The sequence below is a fragment of the Cydia fagiglandana genome, chromosome 14 (assembly GCF_963556715.1).
Source record: "Cydia fagiglandana chromosome 14, ilCydFagi1.1, whole genome shotgun sequence".
Taxonomy (NCBI): Eukaryota; Metazoa; Arthropoda; class Insecta; order Lepidoptera; family Tortricidae; genus Cydia; species Cydia fagiglandana.
In genome coordinates, this window is record NC_085945.1 from 18,948,639 (window position 1) to 18,972,648 (window position 24,010).

General features: G+C 37.6%; 2 protein-coding genes, 1 long non-coding RNA gene and 1 other non-coding gene across 5 annotated transcripts in view; 2 read left to right on the forward strand and 2 right to left on the reverse strand.

The window, feature by feature from the left end:
• The window catches only part of LOC134670959 (uncharacterized), a 28,762-nt gene extending 11,501 nt beyond the window's left edge, over positions 1 to 17,261 (reverse strand). The window contains exon 1 of the long non-coding RNA XR_010099155.1: positions 17,191 to 17,261. This is a non-coding gene — a long non-coding RNA (uncharacterized LOC134670959). The remainder of the gene's footprint in view (positions 1 to 17,190) is intronic.
• On the reverse strand, positions 4,951 to 8,483 carry LOC134670914 (protein arginine methyltransferase NDUFAF7 homolog, mitochondrial). 2 transcript variants are annotated; one of them, XM_063528745.1, is made up of 6 exons: positions 7,961 to 8,483; positions 7,448 to 7,588; positions 7,088 to 7,207; positions 6,629 to 6,772; positions 5,931 to 6,122; positions 4,951 to 5,163 (listed from the first exon to the last, which is right to left on the reverse strand). In XM_063528745.1, the coding sequence occupies exons 1-6, from the start codon at positions 8,396 to 8,398 to the stop codon at positions 4,975 to 4,977; spliced, it is 1,224 nt and encodes a 407-aa protein (XP_063384815.1). In that variant the 5' UTR covers positions 8,399 to 8,483; the 3' UTR covers positions 4,951 to 4,974. The 2 variants fall into 2 exon arrangements, with proteins under 2 accessions (XP_063384815.1, XP_063384814.1); XM_063528744.1 differs by having other exon boundaries at positions 6,512 to 6,772.
• LOC134670904 (RNA-binding protein 28) lies at positions 8,829 to 23,482 on the forward strand. Its single transcript, XM_063528724.1, has 11 exons — positions 8,829 to 9,302; positions 10,158 to 10,289; positions 10,604 to 10,861; positions 11,535 to 11,705; positions 12,357 to 12,537; positions 14,280 to 14,457; positions 17,718 to 17,877; positions 19,154 to 19,259; positions 21,233 to 21,397; positions 21,977 to 22,076; positions 22,911 to 23,482. The coding sequence occupies exons 1-11, from the start codon at positions 9,038 to 9,040 to the stop codon at positions 23,451 to 23,453; spliced, it is 2,259 nt and encodes a 752-aa protein (XP_063384794.1). The 5' UTR covers positions 8,829 to 9,037; the 3' UTR covers positions 23,454 to 23,482.
• Positions 15,431 to 15,569, forward strand: LOC134671023 (U4 spliceosomal RNA). Its single transcript, XR_010099163.1, has one exon. It is a non-coding gene; the product is annotated as a U4 spliceosomal RNA (small nuclear RNA).
• Positions 23,483 to 24,010: the final 528 nt, after the last annotated feature.

The following is a 24,010-nucleotide window of genomic DNA, read 5'->3' on the forward strand; positions in this document are numbered from 1 at the left end:
TATGTAGAGTCATATGTAGAGTCATATGTAGAGTCATATGTAGAGTCATATGTAGAGTCATATGTAGAGTCATATGTAGAGTCATATGTAGAGTCATATGTAGAGTCATATGTAGAGTCATATGTAGAGTCATATGTAGTCAGAGCTATACATAGCTATACGTTGAGTGGTTTTCATATAAAGAATCGATGACGTATGTGCAGACGCTAGTATCAGTAGATAGGAAGCGCCATGATATTCGATGTGTTTGTGTAGGTATACACAATATGTAACGCACGTGGATGGACGTGTGAGACTTTAAAGCACGTGGATGAACGTGCGAGACTTTAACGCATGTGGATGAACGTGTGAGACTTTGACGCGCGTGGATGAATGCGCTAGACTTTTGTTCCCACTTTCATAAATATATTTACAACAATTTAAAATAATTAGTCAACCATAATATCAGTATAATTTAATCATAAAAACATAATAAACAGTAATAATAATAAGCAAAGAAATTTCACACCTCTATTACTAATATGTTGAGTGGTCATCTGAGTGCAGTTTAGATTAAAGCGGTATGAAATATCATATTATGTGTGTTATAGACGAGTTGGTAAAATCCTAAGATAGTAATAATACTTTTATATTCACAAAAAAAAGAGACGAAGGAATTAGATACCGACACTTGATTAATAAAAGGGAATAACGATTATCGCTCGTTTGTAAATTTAAAATTACATGTAATGGAAATCGATACACGCATAGATTAATGATACCTGTTGTCTTAATGTTTAACTTGAACTTAGCTGGGCGCGCGAGCCATAGAGATTAGACATTCATAATGTAAAATATATATAAAACCAATGGTTATTAATGAGGAATATACGGTAAATTCTCAGCAAAAGAAATAAAAGGTTCTTATGTTTAATTCATAAGTAAAGCTTTTAAATTTACACGGGAAGTCATTTTTCCATCATTGCGATCACCATAGTCCAACATTATTATGAACTTTTATATATCAAATAATAATTGATAAGGTGCTTCGCTTTTAATATACTGTCAAACTGTTCAATATTACTTGACAATTAAACATGATTATTATGCATATGTGAATTTACATATTTCGATAATAAATAATTCATAAGAAAGTCCCATTTATTTGAATGTCAATTTCAATATAAGTTATAAAGTTACAAAAATTAAATATATAGTTTTTATTTAATGAGGCTTCAGAAAACGGTTCTTAATTTGTCTCACATTAATTATTTACGAATATCTCTATCTAGTAAAGTAAAATGGTATTATAAATAATATGCAAGATAAACTGTATTCTATATACCCACACTTTATTGTGTCCAGGGTTTTATACGTGAATTATAACAATAATAATATTTTCCTTGTGACTAACGAATTAATTTATTAATAAGTCTTATTTTCGTAAAGCCAGAATAATTTTAATAATAAACATACTCCAAGCATACATACATAATTACATGCATTAATTGTCGAATATGATTTAATTAGTATTATCATTAATTATTTAGATATGTCCGACGCAATAACGAATGAGGATAACAAAATGCACCGTAATATGAATAGTATTGAAAAAAAACAAACATAATATTTCTTCGTCACTTGGTAACATGAATATTATTCGATCTAGATTCGCTAAGACTGTTATAGTTAATAACCAAATACTTTTTAAAATAAATCACAATGTAGATATTCATCATTCATATGGAATAATCAATTGACTAGTTTATGTCTGATGTTTAAATCCATTTTATGTGATGAGGAATTTGTTCTCGTAATGAAGTTATGAACTTCTGTGATAAAATTATTCATTCGTTCATTTAAATTTACAAAACATAACGGCTACTTAGTTTATGTTCTTATATCTACTTGATGAATCTTTAATGGCTATATTTATGACCTAAGGCGTGTAAATACTCGTAGTTCAAATGAGGATTAGTCGGTCGCATTCATATAAAATATAAAACTTTGACTGTTGATAATAGCAGGTTAAAGGACAATAAAAGTACCTCTAAAATAAGATTAATTTCTTATCAATTAAACTCTTCAAACGGGTTCAGACATAAATATCTTTAAAAAAAAATCGTTGGCAACAGGTAACGTTCGAAGTAATATCAAAAGTTTAATTAAAAGGAAATTATCATATAACCTAATACTGAAACTTCACTTAATCGTGTGCACTTGTGTTTATTACGTTTATGAAATTAAAACGTGTTATTTTAAATCAACATATTATATCATCAGATAATCAGTAGCCCAAACAAAAAAAAACACAATCTGTCACTTATATTATTATTATCAAGATGTTTTTATATCTCGGCATAATTATGATTGCATTCATGTCAACTACGGGCTGGGCCCGAAGATATAAAATCAGAACCATGCATTCTTTATAGAGATGTGACACTTATGTGTGTATTTTCATTATTAAACTTTACTGCGCAATACATGATATAGTGAACTATGGACTATTTTAATTGCAAATATTATAATAATTAATACAAATCAGGTACAATATTTGGTAGTCATGTCGTTTATGTACTAAAATATTTGAAACGTGAAAAATAAATTCATAACATGCTTAAATCGATATAACAATTAAAATATAAAGATGAATAATAATAAAATAAATTAATGAAATAAAACCACGAGTCTTATGCATTCAATAATAATTTAAAAAAAAAAGGAAGTGTTAATTTCATATATCTAAAGAAAGTCTTAAAAGTTTCAGAACGACCCAGGAGCGTCCAGGTGAAAGGGCCAGGGTTTGGTATTCCATGACCACCCAGGAGTGCCCAGGTAAGAGGGTCGGGGTGTGGAATCACTTCCGACCCAGGAGTGCCTAGGTGAGATGGCCAGGGTGATGACATTCCTGTTCCTTAGCAGAACTAAGGTGCTTCTACGCAGAAATACGATCGTTGACTACACCGCAGAGTCTTAGAATACTGGCATCATGGCAAGCGAAGCTGCGACTAGTAGCGGCGCGAGATCCGGTGCCCCGTGTTACGCAGCATCAGCGTGGTCTGTGGCACCATTGCAGTTAATGAGAACGTGGCGTCGGTTAGGCAGACGGCGCAACCCGCGGTGACGCAACTATCTTCTGTTGGGGAAGTGATCCGTGTATAGCGGTTTGAATATTTACGTGTAAAAGTGAATAGTGTTGTGTACGTATATTATATTTCTTGAGCATAGTTATTGAAATTTAACAAGTGTTAAAGAAAATTGAATAATGCTAGATTGCGTAATCTTACTATTACATAATGAATTTTCTGTTGTTTAATATTTTATTATGTTTCTGCAGGTCGAACTAATTAAATTTATTCGTTTCTATGATGACATATAGTTTCTTCAACCTTGATAACAGACTTGTGAAAATTCTTCGAAAACCATAATTTGAACGATTAATAATATGTATTATGTTTTGGTATCGGCCACCTATTTCCTAATTATCATTTTATTAATGCCTAATAATTAACGATAATACACATTATAATTATAATCCTATTAATAGTAGATATCGTGCAATCATGACTGCACATGAGTATTACATGTTTGTAATTTTATTTTCTCTTGTTACTTATTATTATTTAATATGCATATTATGTAAATAAATATCATTCACATAGTAATATTGGATCAGTGAATCTTGGTTTGTTTTAATGTATACATTTTAATTTAATTCATTATTTTCATAAATTGGTCTTTTGTTTTTATCATTTTAACTATTTTATATTAAGGTTTGGCGAAGGGTCTCGCCTCGAACAGGATGGCCGAGCTGTAAGGATCATTATTTATTAATAGCTTATATTTTAATCATTCTTACTTTTGGTTATGATTAATTTATAAAAGAGTATCAATTGACTCATACTTGTCACTGGTTCCCGCCATGTTGAATTATTATAAAAGGCGGGTACCTCAGTGACAGGTGGCCAGTTCGAGTACGGACAAGTTAGAGTGAAGACGTCTTGAATAATTTATTGTAAATTGATTGTTATTATGTTTGTAACAAATGAATAAAGTTAAAATATTGGTACAAGTAATAGTTTTCATCATCAACCCGGTAATAGTCCAACAGTCGTACATTATTGGGTCGGGCTTTCTCGACCTGTACCAATAATGCGCAGCCCAATAATTGAAAGCCAAGGGACTCAAATTATTGGACGCGAATTATGGGGTCGTACATTATTGCCCTGTGAAAAGAGTGGCTTCGTATTATCGCCCCGGACCAATATTGCGCGGCCCGAGAATGCTCAACCCAGGAATGTACAGCCCAATAATACGCGTCCACCATGGACGCCTATTATTGGGCTGTACATTCTTGGGTTGAGCATTATTTGGTCGTACATTAGTGGCTCCCGATTTGAGCTGGATTTGTTTGAGGCGTGAGTGACATCTTGTCTCAAGTGTTACCAGATATATAAATTACGCGATGCGTTCCGTGGCAAAAAAGAGTAGAAATTAAAAAGTGGCAACACTGTAGTGTCGTCCCGTTTTCTTATACTAATTGGTTTGAAATGGACGACACTACAGTGATGCCACTTTTTAATTTCTACTCTTTTTTGCCAAACTGTAACTTCTCGTAAAGGGATTGCACATGGCGCTTTATCCCTATCTCATCTGCTATTACAACCAAAGAATATAATACTATTACAACAGAGTGAAAAAGCTGCACTTGTTGGTTTATTACTCAAAGTAATAGTTTTTTATTAAAATTGTGATATTAAATATAATCTATATCTATAGTTATATAGTTTGGCAAACCATTTCAGTCAGTACAAAAGGCGGAAAATTCAAAAAATGTGTGCGCAGAGTAAACCCATAGAAAATTTCAATTTCTTTTTCTATTGACGAAGTGGGTTTCCAGAGTAATTCGTACCGGTAATTCGTACTAAAACACTAGGAATAAAAACTAACTGATTTAATGACTACACATAGAATAACAATATTTAACTTTTTCTATTTTGTTTCCTTTTCTAAATTCGAAAATCCGATAGGCGGGTATTTTTCCAAGATGGCAGCCATCGCCGAAGGGTAGAAGGCCATAAATTTGAATCTCTCGCCCATCTTCTCTGGATCTATCAGCATTTCATAAGCTGCCTTCAGCGTCTCTTTTTGTTCGTCTGATTTTGCATGATCAATTAAGACCTGAAAAAGAAGAAAGTATTAAAAAACATCGGAATCGGCCGCAAATACATTAAATTTTAGGGAACCTGTCAACGTTTTAAAGCAAATTGGGTCAAGGGGGCTAAACAGGAAGTTTCGTATATTTATTTTGCTGTCACTTGAATACCAAGAGAATGTCACTTGAATAGCAATCGGGAAGCCAATAGACGAACGTATAACGAAAAAGTATGCGGTTATAGCCATGTAGACCAACACCTTTTGTACCATCACGCTCCGCTATAGGCTACATTCCTACTAGTCAAATCAGCTTCTTTTTTATTAGAACTGTCAAATCAAAACGATTTGCTAATATGGAATTTATATGAAAACGAATGTAGTGACGTCACGGTAAACTCACCTACTTTTTATATTTCAATCCGATTTATTAAATACAAATTGTGTTTAAAAATAGCTGCTATCTAATATGTTTTTCTAATAATTATCAGGTGCTTTATTTCGTGCACGGTTTGAAATAATTTATTTTAAGTACAGGAAACATCCCTATTGTTGCGCCATTTAGGGTCCTAGCTAAATCGGTTGTTTAATACTTACACTATAGAATTCCCAATTTAGCAAAAACTCTTAATGGCATAACAATCCCTTGTGGTAACTGTACAATGAGAAGAGCCCTGTGCCCAGCAATTACTTGTAATATAGGCACGTAACAAGCCCGACGACGAGAGCGCAGTTTTCCCCGAGTCTTAGACGCTACAATCTGCTTATGTTCACATTCAGATACCTTCACTTACCTTTAACCGCGCCTCAGCTTGTGTCCGCCTTAAGAACTCTTTCTGCGTAACAGGCCCGACCACGAGAGCGTAGTTCTCGTCTCCAGGGGTCATGGAGGCGGCGACGCGGAGCTGCGAGAAATCCACGTCGGCGGTCAGGTCACTGGCGCCAGGGTTCTCGAGTGGGTTCACTACTTTGTGCTTGTGGAATGCCTGGAAGAAACGTGAACTTTTCACAACCAGAGTTACCGCATACCTCCGTCATCAACGGGGCATTTAGCAACATTATAACATAGCAAATTAGAAGAATGCTTTTTTTCTACTATAATATTACTGGTACAGTCAAGGTATTAAATATCGACACGAATAAACTTCCAAAAATATGTACACATATTTTTAGAGACTTTGTCCATGTCTGTATGCCTTGACTGTACCAGTCACGCATACGCAAGGATAATAACAAATATGAGGCCAGTACAAGCTGACTCTATGTACCTATATTAAAAGAATACAGATCGATGATGCTTCATTTTCTTAAAGCGGTTAGAAAATGACATATTTACTGAAATTATTGTTGTGTTCCCCATAAGGTTTGAACTTACTCTAAAAGTGTCTCCCTTCTCCCCCAAATGTCCATAGTCAGCGATCAGCGCCAGCCCCCCATATCCGTCCACGCGCTGCGCCAACTGCCTCGCGATCCCCAGGCCTCTCGCACTGACTTCCAGCTCAGTTCTATCCCCGCCATCTAGCGGCGGGCGGATGAGGTTAGTAACATTGTTGGTCTCTTTAGCTGATATTCTGTAGTACAGTTTTTCGTTTTCGTCTATGTCTATTAGAAGTTCGCGCCAGCCTTCTTCTGTTTTCTGTAGAGAAGAGATGTTAATAATAAGCGTCTGATAGATAATTAATGTCAGATTTCTGCAGATAGTTCAAAAATTTCATAACATTTCTTGAAATTTTAGCTGTGTTGCTTTATTTCTCCACTCGAAGGCTAGGTTCACACGGCCGTATACGGTATACGGGAAAAATTAAAGCCGTGCGAACCTAGCCGAACATGCCTTGCACACATAACTGGGTAAAAAACAATTACTTATAGTACTATTTTGACACAAGAGATTTTATCACTATACTAAGAAGTGTAAGTGTATTTAACATACAGATACCAGAAAAACACTTACTTCAAACTTATGAATTGGCAGCACATCAAAGAACTCATGGGCAATGTACCAAGAAAAGTTGCAAGGTATTTTCTTCAAGTCATAGTACCAGTACACTTTTATCCCACTGGTAGTTTCACCCTGTATGAAATGAATTTTATATTATAGAGAAATATAACAGACCGTAACAATACTTTAGTTTTTGTTGTGCAGGTTGTGTTATAGGTACTTAGTTTATTTAAAAAAAAAACCTACCACTTTAATAAAAAATCAACCAAGCTAATCTAGACATTTTTATTATAAAGCATTTATATTTTCCTAGACACAAAATTCTTTCTTCCAATACATTTGAATAGAACTTCCACTTTTTACCATACATACCTCACAATAGTGTGGCGAGTCCACCTCACAGCCCTTATGTGAGGCGCAGAGTCGGTGAGCCTGCACAGTCTGCATGGTGTCTGAAATCTCCACCAGGTGGAGGCTGAGGTCATTGGGCTTGTAGCCTAGACGGTGCAGCACCTGAAATGGATAATTACGTAATAACACAGACATACATTACACATAGGTACATAAAACTGGATATCATAATTTGAAATGTGTCAGTATGAAAATATAAATCACAATTTATTTCTAAAATAAAAATGACGTATTTACGAATTTTCCATAACTTAATTAACTGTTTCATAAATCATTAATGTTAATAAAATTAAGTCAATATAAAATAGCAGTAACCAAACTTGACTTTAAAATAATTTTTAGAAGCTACATTATGGATCTGCATGCATCACCATCAGGTTTATAATACAATCTTGGTCAAAAATTATACAATTATTCGGAGACTTCCGGTACGAGAGTGTAAACTTAGTATAGGAAAATAAAAAATAATGTTACCCTCAAAACATCACTCATGAGTGTACCCTTCCCAGGGCCAAGCTCCACGATCTGCAGCGGCTTGCCCGGCCCCATGCCCATCTTCTGCGTCTCCGCGTAAAACCAGATCGCAACTATCTCGCCGAACAGCTGACTGATCTCTGGCGATGTTATAAAATCCCCACTCTCCCCTATCGTCTCTTTCTTCATGTAATAACCTTCCGTGGGATTCGTGATCACTATATGCATGTATTCTGCCACTGATAAAGGACCTTTTAACCGTATTTTTTCCTTAATTATCTCCATTAGCTTTGGGGCTGTGCCGGGAGCAGGCATTTTTAGCGTGCTTGGGTCTGGACGTTTTACGGTTTTGTAAGTGCCTGCATGCCTGCACGGAGTGCACGCTATGCTAGGTCTTATTAGTTTGTTACATATCCTGAACAAGCTTCGAGTGTTCATTGTTTCAAAACAGGGCTATTATATTTTCAAAATTGAACAAATCGAATGAACTTCAGGTTATTTTTATTTTTTGACAATCAGCTGACAGTGACATTGATTGCTTTTCTATTATTTCTTTTTCTTGGCAAAAAATTTGGAATACACAGCCAAAGCGTGTAGTTTATACTTGATCTCATCCTTTTCTTTGATGTGATCCTGGGATGATAATGTGTAAAAAATTCAAAATTAATTTGAAAGTCTCAGTTGTTGACTCTCACCTACTTTTCCAGTGACCTTGATTTGCCCTGATAGGATTATGACCATTATGACAAACAAAAATAGGGTAACGGAACGTCCGCGTGAACGCATTTTGGACATGTCTTTGTTTTGAACGCACTTTTTTTTCTTGCTGTCAATGTCATTTTATAAGATGACATCTTGCTTTACTGCATTGACTGCAAATGCAATGTTAAGCGTATTTTAAAATCGATTTTTTGTACAGTTACTGCAATTCAAACGTTATCGTAATACAAGTGATAAATAAGTGTTGTAAAAATAACATTGCCGAAAAAGAATAACGAAGTTAATTCGCATTATCCTTAAATACTTATATTGTTAGGTTATGTTTTGATTGCGCACACGTGAATTTAAATTTAAAAAATGTCTGAAGAAGAGAGTAACGTTAACTCTAATACCAAGTACAAGGACGGCGTGAACAGGAACGCCAGGCTGATCGTCCGGAACATATCGTTTAAGGCTACGGAGGAAAATCTGAAGGAACACTTTGCGTCTTATGGAACTGTTGAAGAAGTGAAACTGTTGAAAAGACCCGACGGCAAGCTGGTGGGATGCGGCTTCGTGCACTTTACACATGTGCCTCAAGCTAATAAAGCTAAAGCAGCCACAAATAAGAAGCCTTTCCTTGGTAATAATTACTTATTTCTTAAATAATATTACCGGTACCTATCTTTTCTCTTGAATTGAATTATGGTTAAACTTTATTGCGTAATATCGTCGCTTATAATTTTTATTCTAGCCTCGTGCCGCCCACCATACAAAATTATAGCCAAGGAAGTTAGAATCTTATTGTATTTTCAATTAGGTTTAATTTCATTTGTACGAATAATTTTCGAGTCAAATGAAATGCTGCCTACTTTGTTTTTAATTAAGATGGACATTCCATCGAAACTAAGTGTACATCCTAATGTACATTGGGCGGCACGAGGCTAGACCGAGGCCAGAAAAGGAAGGTGAAATATGTATAAAGGGGTCATCCATTAATTACGTCACACCAATTTCTAGGTTTTTTGACCCCTCCCCCCCCCCCTTGTCACACTTGGTCACATTTGGCAAACCCCTCCCCCCCTAGTGTGACGTCACATTTTTTCTACTCGAATCGCCAAATCGAATTAAGTAAGTACCTAAGTATTATTAATATTTTATCAAAATATTTTTGACGATATAAATATTAGTAATTTTATAACCCAAAACTGCTTAGGAAAGAAAATTAAACGATTAAAAACTATTTTCGTTTTAAATACTTGTTATTTAAATGTACAGCGAACTAAATAATTTAAATAAATTTTCGGTTACTGATGAAGTTAAAGTGACGTCACAAAGTTTGTGTCTCCCCCCTCCCCCATGTCACAATATGTCACATTTTGTTGACCCCCTCCCTCTCCCTAAACGTGTGACGTAATTAATGGATGACCCCAAATGATGAAAAGTGACATAGTTAGTTTCATGTTTATTTTTAATGTTTGTGTTTACTTTCTTCCAGGTCGACCAATCTTCGTTTCGTGGGCTGTTTCGAAACACAAATACACAGAAGAGAAACAAGGAAATGAGAAGGGTCCTAAAAAAAGATTAAACAGTGGAGGATCAGCTGATGACAGTAAGGATGATGTCCAAGGTAAATAAAAGTTTTCTCCTTGTATTAATATTCTTACAGTTGCATTCTAAATAATTAACTAGATGTACTACCTAATCCGAAAATTCCTCTAGATATCAAAGGTACATTTTCATAAATTTATGTTGGTTGCTCCAAAAATTGTGCACCTTATATGACCAAAACACATACTAGAACAGAAAGAATACATAATAGAAGAAAAAGCCATTTCAGATGTCAGTAAAACATTTCCACTGTAAATAACTACTTATCACTGTAAGGGTTCTAATTCCAATATATCTAGTACTACAATATAACAAAACGACTGTTGCTTATAGAAATAAAATCGGAAGACTCAAAAGCAAAGAAGAATGAACCAAGAATAAACCGCAATGCTCGCCTCATCGTCCGTAACGTCTCCTTCAAGGCCACCGAGGAGTCACTCCGGGAGCACTTTGAGCCCTACGGCACTATTCAAGAGGTCAAACTGCTGAAGAAACCGGACGGGAAGCTGGTGGGTTGTGCGTTTGTGCATTTCAAGAATGTACCTATGGCAAAGAAGGCTCTGTTGAATACTAATATGAAGCCTTACTTAGGTAAGTCACAGTAATAACTCCTGAAAATTTTGACAAACTTTGCACTTTGTGAGTTGATTTTTTTTATATTTCAGATTTCATTTATTTTCATTAACCATTGGTTTAATTTTAAAAGTGGAGAAAATATGACCCGCACCCGCATGATAATCCCTCACTTTATTGGATGAGTTAGGGCCTCCGCGACGTCGCGCGTGTGTACAGTTTCTAGGTAAAATCAGCGGCGCTCATATTATTTTGCGTTAACCTGCTCACCCGCTCCGTGCACACGCGCGACGCTGTGGAGGACCTAAAACTCGCCCAATATCTTTTGGGAGATGATGTGGGGTTTCACCTCATATCGCATAGATTTTTTTCCTGCAATAACAATATCAAATTATGAAAAAACCTCCTTTTGAATTAATCTTCTTTTTTCTTATAGTTCCAATGTGGTAGGTATGTTAGGCAAATAATTTACTTAATATCTGGGAGACCGAGCTTTGCTCAGAAAACATATAAAAACTCTAAGATGCGCGTTTTCCCACATATAAAACCTAGCTTTCATCGAAATTGTTAGTAGTTTCTACTAAAATTTCGTATATCTCTAAATCTACAATGAAAGTGTCACACCCCTTTACAATTACGTCTAAGCACAAAAATTGAGTAACTAATAAAAAATCCATTATTATACCTTCAGGTCGGCCGATCTCGGTGGACTGGGCAGTGGCCAAGGACAAGTACATGCAGCACGTGGTGAGCAAGCAGATCGAGATGGAGGACGAGGTGAAGAAGGAGGAGTCGGACAGCGATGACGACGACAAGCCGCCCATCAACATCGCCAACGACGAACTCAAGCAGGAGATCAAAAGTCAGTACATTATTGATAGTAGTTGACGTCACTAGAACAATATCTATGTAAACCAAATGGCGCGGTTTCCTAGAGGGCTGTGATTGAAACCGTAACGTCAAAAAGCGGTGCCGCCATTTGTATGACGGCCGTCTTGACGGTGTCGACAGTAGTTTCGTGAACGTTTTATTTGATAGAGGTGAAGCCATTTCTACTAAAACCTTAAATGCACCTTCTGTATCACGATTTTGCACTACGATTATTTTCCTCTTCTCATTATAGTTCATCCTCCAAGTAAATTATTAAAGCTGAATCAAGGTCATCCATTTTCTCTCCTGGTACCTCTACGTATCGTTTGACGTTGGTGGCTGACGGTGTGTTATGCCGCCGTGGAACTTTCCACATGTGGTCACCGTAAAGACGGCCGTCTTTTTGCGTCCACTACATGAAGGCCGCTATATGACGGCACAGCTTTCCTAGGAAACCAAAGCTTTAGTGAAGTGTTATCATGCATATTTCTGCGTAAACAGGGTGTTAATGTCTTTTGGACAGTGAAATGGCCGTAAATTTAATTTAGTAGTATTGAGTTTTATTGTGTAACTAAATGTGTGTAGTAGTAATAACTAATTAAGTATCTTCACATATTAAAAGTTTGTATTTTCTACTTTCCAGGTGAGTCTGATGAAGATTCCGCGGAGTCTGATGATGAAAAGGATTCAGAAGCCGATGATGACAGTGATGAGAAAGAAGAAGACGATGATGATGATGATGAGGAGGAGGATAATGATGAGGATGCCGAGGAAGAGGAGATGGATAATCAGAGTGAGACCAGTACTATAGCTGAAAGGAAACGGTAAGCTACTGCCAAAATCAATCACAAATACCAACATGCTTTTAATCAGACGACCGGTCTGGCCTAGTGGGTAGTGACCCTGCCTATGAAGCCGATGGTCCCAGGTTCGAATCCTGGTAAGGGCATTTATTTGTATGATGATACAGATATTTGTTCCTGAGTCATGGTTGTTTTCTATGTATTTACTTATGTGTTATATATATCGTTGTCTGAGTACCCACAACACAAGCCTTCTTGAGCTTACTGTGGGACTTAGTCAATCTGTGTAAGAATCTTCTTCTTCCTGCTAGACCTGTTCCCATTTACTTGGGGTCGGCCTTCCTTGTCCTCAATTTCCATTAGCGCGGTCTTGCGCTACGTCTTTATTTAAATGAGCTTCTTTTAGGTCTTTTTCAACCGTCGTCCACCAGGTGGTAGGTGGTCTGCCTGAGTTGCGTGTAGTGGTTGGCAGTTTTAGGGCAAGCTTCACCACATGGTCCTCTGAACGCCTTTGGACGTGTAAGATCAATCTGTGTAAGAATGTCCTATAATATTTATTTATTTATTATTTATTATATACTGGACACTATTCGTATTATTTCTTCACTTTAGTTTCTCACAGACAAGCTCTCATTATAATTGCAAAGCAAGAGTTACTGACCGAAAGCTGAAGTCCGGTTCCGACTGACTAATTACTATTGTCCGTCCCAATAATTACGACAATGATCAACCAATTGTATCTCATTACTATTGTCATTGACTGGGCACTTGTTCACTTCGGTTAGCGAGTTGTCGCAGCAAAGTATCAGGGTGGACAATATTTACCTCTATTTAATCGTATGGGGCTAATAGTCAATTTGTGTAAAAATGTCCTATAATATTTATAACAAAAAAACTTGTTCTTTGAATTATAAACTGTAATAAATGTCATAAACGAAAGAAAAAGTGACTAAGGCTTCCAGGCGAGGCTGGAACCGAACCGGCGTCCTCTGCAATCGCGGCAGATGCTTAAAACCGCTCAGCCACCGGGTCACAGGGGCATGGGGTGAACTTTTCCCTCGTATTATGCAATTTTTAAGGGCTTATAGCTCCTTCTGGCGCTACCCTGGCGTCTGGTTTTAAACATTTTCATTAAAATAATATCAGAATCAGAAATATTTATTACATGTATAAACTGTGTGGGTACAGGAAGTATAACTAGTTAAATTTTTTGGTGAGTATCAACAGTTTTACCCTTTTCGGGCGTACAATTTATTTAATTTTTAATTTAATTTGTGTCTCACAGTATTTTACTTCGAACATATTTAAAAATTAATAAAAACTGATAACAAAAACTGATAACGTCACTGAAGGACTTTCAGTGACGTCTCAAAATGCGTTGTTATACAAACAGCACCACTCTTAACTGCCTATCGGTGGACCTTATTACAAAGGCATAAGGTCCACCGATGGACAGTTCAGCGAGTGTAAACGATCGTACTAACTTCATAGCAATTCATAGTAACAAATCGTTTTGACGTGTCATGTTCTCTGATATTTGTATTCATGATAATTAAAATTGTACTTAATAGAACTAAGAAGACAAAGCGAACATTGTAATGTTACCTATATACTTAAATCTATTTATAATAATATGGTTGACACTGTATAGCATAGTAAATATAATGGTAAAAGAATCCACATTGAATTGACGTGTAAAATTTGTACAATTTTATCAATAAATGTATCTTAATTATATTCATCTAGTCTTAAAACATTTCCAGAATAAAGCTTAACGACGCCGAGGACGGCCGCACGGTGTTCATAACGAACATCCCGTTCAGCGTGGACAACGAGCAGCTACGAGCGTTCGTCGAGAACACGGGACCCGTGCAATACGCCCTTGTCTGTGTGGACAAGATGACCGAGCACTCTAAAGGCTCTGGCTTCGTCAAGTTTGAGGTAATGTACACCTTATCATCTATAAAATAAAGCCTAGTTAGTGCAGAGGACGGTGGCACGTTCATAACGAACATCCCGTTCAGCGTGGACAACGAGCAGCTACGAGCGTTTGTTCAGAACACGGGCCCCGTGCAATACGCCCTACTTAGTCTGTGTGGACAAGATGACCGAGCACTCTAAAGGCTCTGGCTTCGTTAAATTTGAGGTAATGTAGACCTTATCATCTATATAATAAAGCCTAGTTACTGCAGAGGACGGTCGCACGTTCATAACGAACAATACGTTCAGCGTGGACAACGACCAGCTACGGGCGTTCGTTCAGAACACGGGACCCGTGCAATACGCCCTAGTCTGCGTGGACAAGATGACCGAGCACTCGAAAGGCTCTGGCGTCGTCAAGTTTGAGGTAATTTCGATCTTACTACTACTTATACGTATATAGATATATACCTACTTTAAAAAAACTAATAAGAAAACAGAGACAAAATAGTTCCTCTGAATGCCTACAGTAAAATATCTTGTCCAAATAATGACAGTTCGCAAACCCGTTTTAAAGTTTCTTCAAATTTAGAATGACTCCTAATAACTGTCAAGCAAACGTTATAAATGTATACGGACATCCTAAAGACTGCAAAAAAGTTTGTTTCTGTGTGCCCATGGTGTAAAATATCTACCTAAAACTCTAGTTTCACCAAAAAAACTTAGATTCGAATTGCTAAAGCGATCTCTTCCAGACACTTATTTCACAAATCTTGCCTTTGAAACTTGCCTGGAAATGTAATAAAATTAGTAAAATAAAGCTTTAATAATATGTAACTATGTACAAATTATCCAAGGGATGTAATCACGCCCCCATTTGTGTATATAAATTAGTTCCAACATTTGTCGCTAGATGGCGCTGGGGTCGAGATAGATCTCGCTATCGTTAGTGCGCCGTAGTTTCATGACGCGCCCTCCTTACTGGTGTCGAGTTAACTTTGCGCAGAGGCAATATCGTAACCAATGAGGTTAATCCGAGGTGCGATTATTGCTAGTTGAAAACTTTACCAATACCCCGCCGTGTGGACGTGAAATACCGTCCGCTATGGCAATTTTTGAATGGCCGTAAAGGCCTCAAAAATATTTAAAAAAATTCGTTTACATTACACATGCACTAGTGCGATAATAAGCACATTACGCAATTTTTGTTTGTTCACCATCGTTTGTCAAAAGCGAAAATTTAAAGGGCCATAATCTCAGCGTGTCAAGCCAAGTTCAAGCAAAGGAACTGGCTAGCCAGCGCAGAGTGTAATATTACACGAACCACTTGGTGCCACTTTTGACCCTTCTATAACTCAAAACATCTTTGACGTAAACACATAAAACTACGTGTGTTTAATTATATCCATAAGGATATCTAGAAGCCCAAATTTCATGAAGCTAGCTCAAACGGTTATAAAGATATGAAGGTCAAAAAGTCGTAAATTTTAAGACTGACTTATGACTTATAGTACCTAAACCTAACCTACTTCCAGATGACCTAGAAGGATGAAATTTGGAATCCAGCTTGGTTATTGTGTGTAACCGTAGGAAAAAATCTAAAAATAAAATAAAGTTAAAAAATAGGGGGGGTCCCCATACAAAAAAACCACTTTTTATTGGGACTGACATATAAGTACCTAAACCTAACCTACTTCCAGATGACCTAGAAGGATGAAATTTGGAATCCAGCTCGGTTATTGTGTGTAACCGTAGGAAAAAATCTAAAAATAAAAAAAAGTTAAAAAATAGGGGGGGTCCCCATACAAAAAAATATTTTTTTACTGTAGCGTTGGAACCGTTACAAGCAGATATTTGAAACTACCCCAATATATGTATTATTATATTTGCTATATTAAAATAAAGTTTAGTCAAAAAATAAGTGGTGTCCCCATACAAAAAACTTGTAATACGCTCTAAACAACCGGCCAACGGTGTGTCGTCGGCGGCGCGCGGCACCACATAATTATACAAAGAACAGAAGTAAAAACCATACAGCGGAAACACAAGAAAAAACATTAAATCTCAATACCTGCCTAGTTTTCTTTACAAAAAGTATTGATATCCCACCAAAAACATAAATGTAAAAAAGGAGAGCCAAGTTCAATACAAAAATTATGCTTGGCTGTGGGGCTCGCCGCAAAAAGAATGGAGATCTAAATGAGTGCCACTGCCAAGTTCTATGCAAAATCCAAATATGTATTTATAGGAACAAAATAACATTATAAACAAGTATTAAACTCTATTTCTTTGCTTTATTGGATACCTATAACAATTGCTGTTATTTAAAAAAATGTGAGATCTTAAAGTAGGTTAGATTTGGCGTGGCCAGGTTTTATCAGAATTACAATATATATAAAATGATTGATATAATGAAAACTGGCCAAGTCAAATCTAACCTACTTTAAGATCTCACATTTTTTTAAATAACAGCAATTGTTATAGGTATCCAATAAAGCAAAGAAATAGAGTTTAATACTTGTTTATAATGTTATTTTGTTCCTATAAATACATATTTGGATTTTGCATAGAACTTGGCAGTGGCACTCATTTAGATCTCCATTCTTTTTGCGGCGAGCCCCACAGCCAAGCATAATTTTTGTATTGAACTTGGCTCTCCTTTTTTACATTTATGTTTTTGGTGGGATAATATGTACTGTAAAACGTAAGATACATGTGTGAATAGGTAATTCGCAACTCGTGTCGATTTAAAACACTCTCTTCGGTTGTGTTTTAATTTATCGCCACTCGTTACGAATTTCCTATTTTTCGAAGTTGTATCGTAATGTACAGTGTACAGTCACCTGCAATAATAATGTTACTCTCCGAGGAGTCCGAAGGCCGCAAAAATACAATATGTATCAGAACGAAAGGCAAAGAAAGAGACCCATTAATGTTTAGGTCATACTGAGCATTTTTTACTATGGGACCTACCCCGAAAACGCGGAAAAAAAATTGGATGTTTCGTACATTTTGCTGACCTGATGTTGAAATTTTCTATGGGAGAGACAATTTTTTTTCCGCGTTTTTGTGGTTGGTCCCATAGTAAAAGTTGCTCAGTATGGTCTAAACATTAATGGGTCTCTTCCTTGGCCTTTCGTTCTGATACATACTGTATATGGACACGCTCTTATGGTTCTACAAATAAGATTGTGTCCAGATATTTTTGCGGCCTTCATTGTGTAACATATTAGTGCTAGTCTAACTTTTTATTTTTATAACATTTTCTATTATTTTTGCAGAAAGAAGAGGACGCAAAATCTTTCCTCGCTCTCCCAGCAGACGCGCTGCGCCTGGAGGGGCAGGTGCTGCAGCCCCGGCCCGCGCTCAAGCGGGAGAGCCTGCAGAAGGCCTCCAAACAGCCCAAGGACAATCGGAATCTTTACTTGGTTAAAGAAGGAGGTAAGTCTATTTAATTAAGGTTTTTTTTATTCTGCAAATATTTTGATGTAATTAAAACGTCTTTTAATCTCAACTAAGGGTTCATTTAGACGGTGCGAGAACTTGCATGCGAGTTTCATTACATTGCGTTATTTGATTGGTCACCTCAATGGTACGCAATATAACTAAAATCGTATACGAGTTCGCGCGCCGTCTAAATGAGCCCTAAAAGAGTCTATAATTTCTCAGAGAATCAACTGTGAAATTTTAAAATGAATTTTCAGTCGGCAAGACCAAGAAGCGAGGAATGAAATAGGTCACTAAGGTAATTTTTTAATTGTTGAAAAGTTACATCGCGATCGCTTGTACACTTTATTGTTTCGTGTAACGAATAAAAATACCTAGATCGCGAGTTCGAAGGTGAATAGTTATCATTGTTACACGTGAATCCAAACAGCCTATACTGTATGCAATATTATTTGCGTTATTTGACATCTGTCACTCACAACAGCAATACAACGTAAAATGTCTTGCACATCGTAATCACAAAGGAAAACAAATGCACTGCGAACGTTTACGTTCTACGTCTTTTTTTTTTTTAATTTTATGGTTGGCCGGACACCACCGTTATGAATCGGTAGTAGTCTAAGTAAATCGATATGAATTTTTCATTTTTCTTTTAATAAAAGTAAGGAAAAGGTGGATAATTAACTGTAAATATGGATATATTTATCGTCACCTAACAGACAACAAATTTGACACAGAAATAACATAAATAAACTTTAAAATAGATCCCCAGTTAGTTTAGATTTTGACGATGGGTGCGACCTACTCGGTCGGTGTATTAAATGCATTTACCTTACGGGAAAACCATATAATTCTAGCTTTATTTAAATCTCAAATAAAAATTCATTATACGTCACAATTCGATACCTCAGTCTACGTGGCATCCAATCGTAATCGCTTGCTGTGACAATCGATTTGGGTTAGTTACATCTCTATATACGTCAGTCACAATGTGTCAAATAACGCAAATAATATTGCATACAGTATAGCGAGATGTAGTCTTAAGAGACGGGCTAACACAAAGTTGTAGTTTTCATATAAATTTTTACCCCTTTTATCAAACGCAAAATGCCTTGAAAAAATCACAGAGACCCTGTATACAGAGGCTATACCTATTTGCAAGGGCAGACTCTTACCAAAAACCTTCTAGATGGCGCTATACGCCACCATGCATTGTGGCAACTGAATGTCAAAATTTGACATTTAATGCAACTGTTGTCTGTTTCTCCAGTGATCGTGGCGGGCACGAAGGCGGCGGTGGGCGTCTCCGCGTCCGACATGGCGAAGCGACTCGCGCTAGAGCGCAGCAAGACGCAGATGCTCAAGAACCTCAACAGGTAACGGAACATTATTACATTTATATAGACTCCATTTGACCTAGCTTTAAGACCCAAGCCAATTTTTGAGCTTTTAAATTTGGAACTTTCTTTTATTCTGTAAGAGTTAATAACTCGAATTTAATTTTGTAGTTGTACTAGTACGCAGTGACTTACGAAGCTATACTAGTATCTGAAGAGGATCTCTTGCCACCAAAAAGACTGTCTCTGTTAATTGGCGCGAAGTGTTCAAGTTTCCACTTCAGGCCACAAGATGGTAGACCTTCCGAACCGGCTAGGGGGCAGCACCTTCTTAATAATTTTCAGTGGCAAATGGCATGTTAATTAATCTTGATAAGACAAATATTGTCCATTTTCAACTAAAAAATACAAATACCAATAAACTTGATATTGTAGTAAATGACACCCAAATCCCACAAGTAGACACTGTAAAATACCTAGGATACCAAATTGATTCTGGACTAACTTGGGCCCCGCACATACAATCCACCTGCGACAGACTAGCCTCAGCCTGTTTTGCGCTGTCCCGAATAGCACCTAGTCTATCTATTGAGAACTTAAAGACCGCCTATTACGGATATTTCCATGCAATACTTTCTCAAGGTGTTGATCTTTGGGGCACAGCTGCTGATCGCGATAGACTGCTTAGAATGCAGAAACGCGCCCTTCGCATTATTGATGGCAAACCCGTTGACTATCCTGCACAATCTCTGTTCATAAAGCACAAAATATTAACGCTACCGTGTATATATATACTGACCGCGTGTATGTATGCCAGAACAAATATCCACTTGTATAAATCCAGTGGTTCTACCCGCAGTCGCCCTGCCCGCAAGTTGCCTATTTTGCTCGCTCCTAAATGCCGGCTCGCGAAATCACGAAAGTCACTAAATATCATGGGACCAACTCTCTATAACTCAGTACCGACTTATATAAAGGAGTCGAAAAGTGACACAATATTTAACAAAAAGCTAAAATTGTTACTCATTGAAAGAGCTTACTACTCAATTGACGAATTCATAGAGTCTATGCGTAGCGATCATTGATTTGTATTTATTATTGTTAATAACATTTGCATGATTAATTTATTATTGTTAATCATATTTTTAATTATAAGAACCGAATGACTTGTAAAATGTACCTTTTTACCAATAAAAAATCTGTATCTGTATCTGTATCTAGTGATTGTGGTACGGAGACATCCGTGGGTGTTTCGGCGTCTGAAATGGCCACACCACTCGCGTGAACGCAGCAAGGCACAGATACTCAAAAACCTCAATTTGCTTAGTGTCCCGCCGCACAAATATTGCAACTACTAGCGCCATCTGTTGAAAAAAGTACTCAACTCACGCGCAGAGTAATAGGATCCTTTGCGTGTGGGTGTAATCGCATCTGTCCCGGCCGCGAACAGATGGGAATAGGTGTTTTCATATAAATCATTCCCATCAGTGTCCATATATTATTAGCTCATGTATGGCGGCGATTACGTGGAGAGGAGACAAATTTAATGGGAATAAACCAAAATGCGCTAAAATATTTACGTTTAGAGATAGGCCGAATATGGTCTTTGTCGAAAACGTATTGCCCTTAATTTTTTTTTATTAGCCCCTTATAGTGTCCGACTGCTGGGCAAAGGCCTCTCCCCTTGATTTCCTTAACTCCCCTTGTAGTCTTTTTCCGGCCAGCCACTGATGAAGGCGTCTAAGTCGTCCCGCCATCTCCGTCTGGGCCTGCCACGTCCGCGCTTCTTTTGCGGCATCCACTTGGTGGCTATACTACGAGCAGCCCTTAAATAAAATTTGTTTATTCGGTAAATATTCGGCAGTTTGAACCGAACTATTCGGCCTAATACGAACATTGAAAAACATGCTGAATACCGAATAATTACCAAATATTCGGCCCATTTATATTCACGTTGTTTACCCTATAATATATTACTTGACATGACATTAAATTGAACCTCAAATCTCCAGATTCGTATCCCGCTACCGTCTGGTGGTATCGAACCTGCCCGCCAACACGGACGACGCCCGCCTCCGCCGCATCTGCGTGTCCGCGTCGGGGAAACAGGCCGTCGTGACCGAGTGCCGCGTCATGCGCGACCTCAGGGCGCTAGTGGGCAGCGACGGGAAGCATCCGTGAGCTTATATTGGTTTATACTTTAATTCCATTGTAAAAATCACATTTACAGTACATATGGGGCTACTTTTTTGTAGCACTGCACTTTTCGTGCCTATGTCGGAAGTTGAAATTGCCATATGTAATGTACTGTAAAATGCTGTAAGATACACGTGCGATAAATAATTCGAAATCCTACTTTCCGCACTGATTCGTAAATAACTATTTTGCATTGGTTGTAAAGAGGTTGTCTCAGTAGGCACGAGATGCTAAATTGTGAATCGGGTGTGATTCTGTTATGCAATCATTCGCTCGCTCGAGACAGGCGTGGCTCACTCCGCGATTTCGTCGCTTTACAACAGGTAGCTACAAGCACATCCGTTCCACACCAATTTTTGGTGGTTAGCCATAAGCCGCGCGTGGCGCTGTCGCCACCTAGCGGCCATATCTGTGCTGATCGTAACAGACGCGTTTTGTTAGAGAGTGAGTCTTCCGTACCTAGTACTATTATTTATTCTGTGCTCGAGACTCAATACTGGTACTTAAAACTATACTAATGCATATTATTAATTTATACAAACTATTTTGTGTGTTGGCAGGTCGAAGGGGTACGGGTTCGTGATGTTCACGCGGCACGAGGACGCGCTGGCCTGCCTGCGCAAACTGAACAACAACCCCGACATATTCGACAGGAATAACGTTCGTACACTTACCTACTTCACGTACCTACTAGCGACATCTGTTGTCAGACATTGGAAAACAATAACACAACTAAATTGATCTAAATAATTAAGGAGTCAGACTCGGCTGCTTTACGCATCGTTTCTTTTAATAATATTTGCTGTTGAAGTTAATAATGACAAAAAGTGTCGTAAAACGCCGTACAATCACCCTGTACCTACTACAAAGACTACTGAACTGAATAAGCCCCAATTGGTTAATTTATGTTTTATTCCATTCTTACAAATACATAAGTCAAAATGATAAAGACAATAGATTAATAGATAATTCAGGCTTGTATTGCGTTTATAATTTTTATAAATAACGCCATAATACAATAATCGTTGTCGATAGCGCCATCTATTGTAAGCGTGTAGGAACAAAACACCTTCAAAAAATATATTTACACGCCCTTAATTCCACCTGTCCAATATGAGTGAATAGAGAGTGGCATTGACAGATGCACATTGGACAAGTGGAATACCACCGTAAGGCACTGGTCCCACCGCGAGCTAGTAAGCTATGAGCTATCGGCTATAGTTACTCGCCCAGCGGTGAGCTATAAATATCGCCGTGTCTCTTTTATTTACACGGGAGTGCTTATCTTTTGTTCGTGTTTATAGCCGATAGCTCATAGCTTACTAGCTCGCGGTGGGACCAGTGCCTAAGACACTGACAATACGGTCGCGTGAATATAATTGTTTTTGGAACGTTAGCTTTGAGCTTTTAAAGATATTGAACGCGACCATACACAGACCTCCATTGTTTAGTATTTATTTTGTAATGATATTTAACCATGTTTTATTTTTTCAGAGACCAATAGTATCATTCTCGATCGAGGACCGAACCGCCCTGAACGCCAGAAAGAAGCGGCTCGAGAAATCCATCGCCAACAATCCTCTAGCAAATAAAGAAGACCAACACAAAAGGAGAAACAGGAAACGGAAACACCCCTCACAACCAGACGAGAGCTACGTCAAGAAAGGACGATTCGAGAAAAAACCAGGCAAAAATGATAATCAAAATGAGCCTAAAAATAATGGTTTTAACAAAAGGGGAAAACAAAATCAAAATGAACCTGGAAAGTTCGTTAGAAAACCGCGAGATGACGAAGAAACAGAGTACTCAGGGTTAACCGCGAAAGAAGGCGCGCAGCACAAGATGAGGAGTTTCCATAAACTACGGACCCAAGCGGACATCCATAGACAACAGGTTAAGATGGAGAAGAAGAAGGGGGGGAATTGGAAGTTAAAGATGGCGGCGAGGGAGAGGGTGAAACAGCCCAAACAGAGGATCAATAAGAACCCGGATAAGAAGAGGAGGCGGCCCAATAGGAACGCTAAAAATATTAGATGAGCTGTTTTAATAAATTATGTTATGTATTATGCGTTTCTTTTATTAAAGACACTGTAATCCCGAATAAGGGTCTCCAGATATATCGACGCGGAATCGGCAGAAGCCGATAGGAAAAACCTAAAGCCTGCGCAATAAAAGCGAAAAAGCGTCGGCACGTGGGCTGGCGCCGGCCAATGCGAGCCGAGCCGAAGACCAATTTTTCGCTCTTATTGCGCAGACATAAAGCATTTTCTTACCGGCTTTTGCCCATTCCGCGGCGATATATCTGGGGAAACCTTAAAGAGATCTACGTAAAGCCCCATCTAGACGGTTTAAGAACTTGCATGCAATATTCAGCAAACTTTATTTTTGATACTCACAAAACTCACTAGATGGCGCTGCGCTGTTTTGATGTGAAAATTTAAGATGTATCATAATCATAATAAACTAGTTTTTAACAAAAAATTTTTTATTCTGGATTTATAAACGTTAAGTGGCGCCATCTACCATAAAAATTACCCATGAAACTTAACTGTATCGAAAATATAACTTTTGATTATTTTTCCTATGGGTGGTAT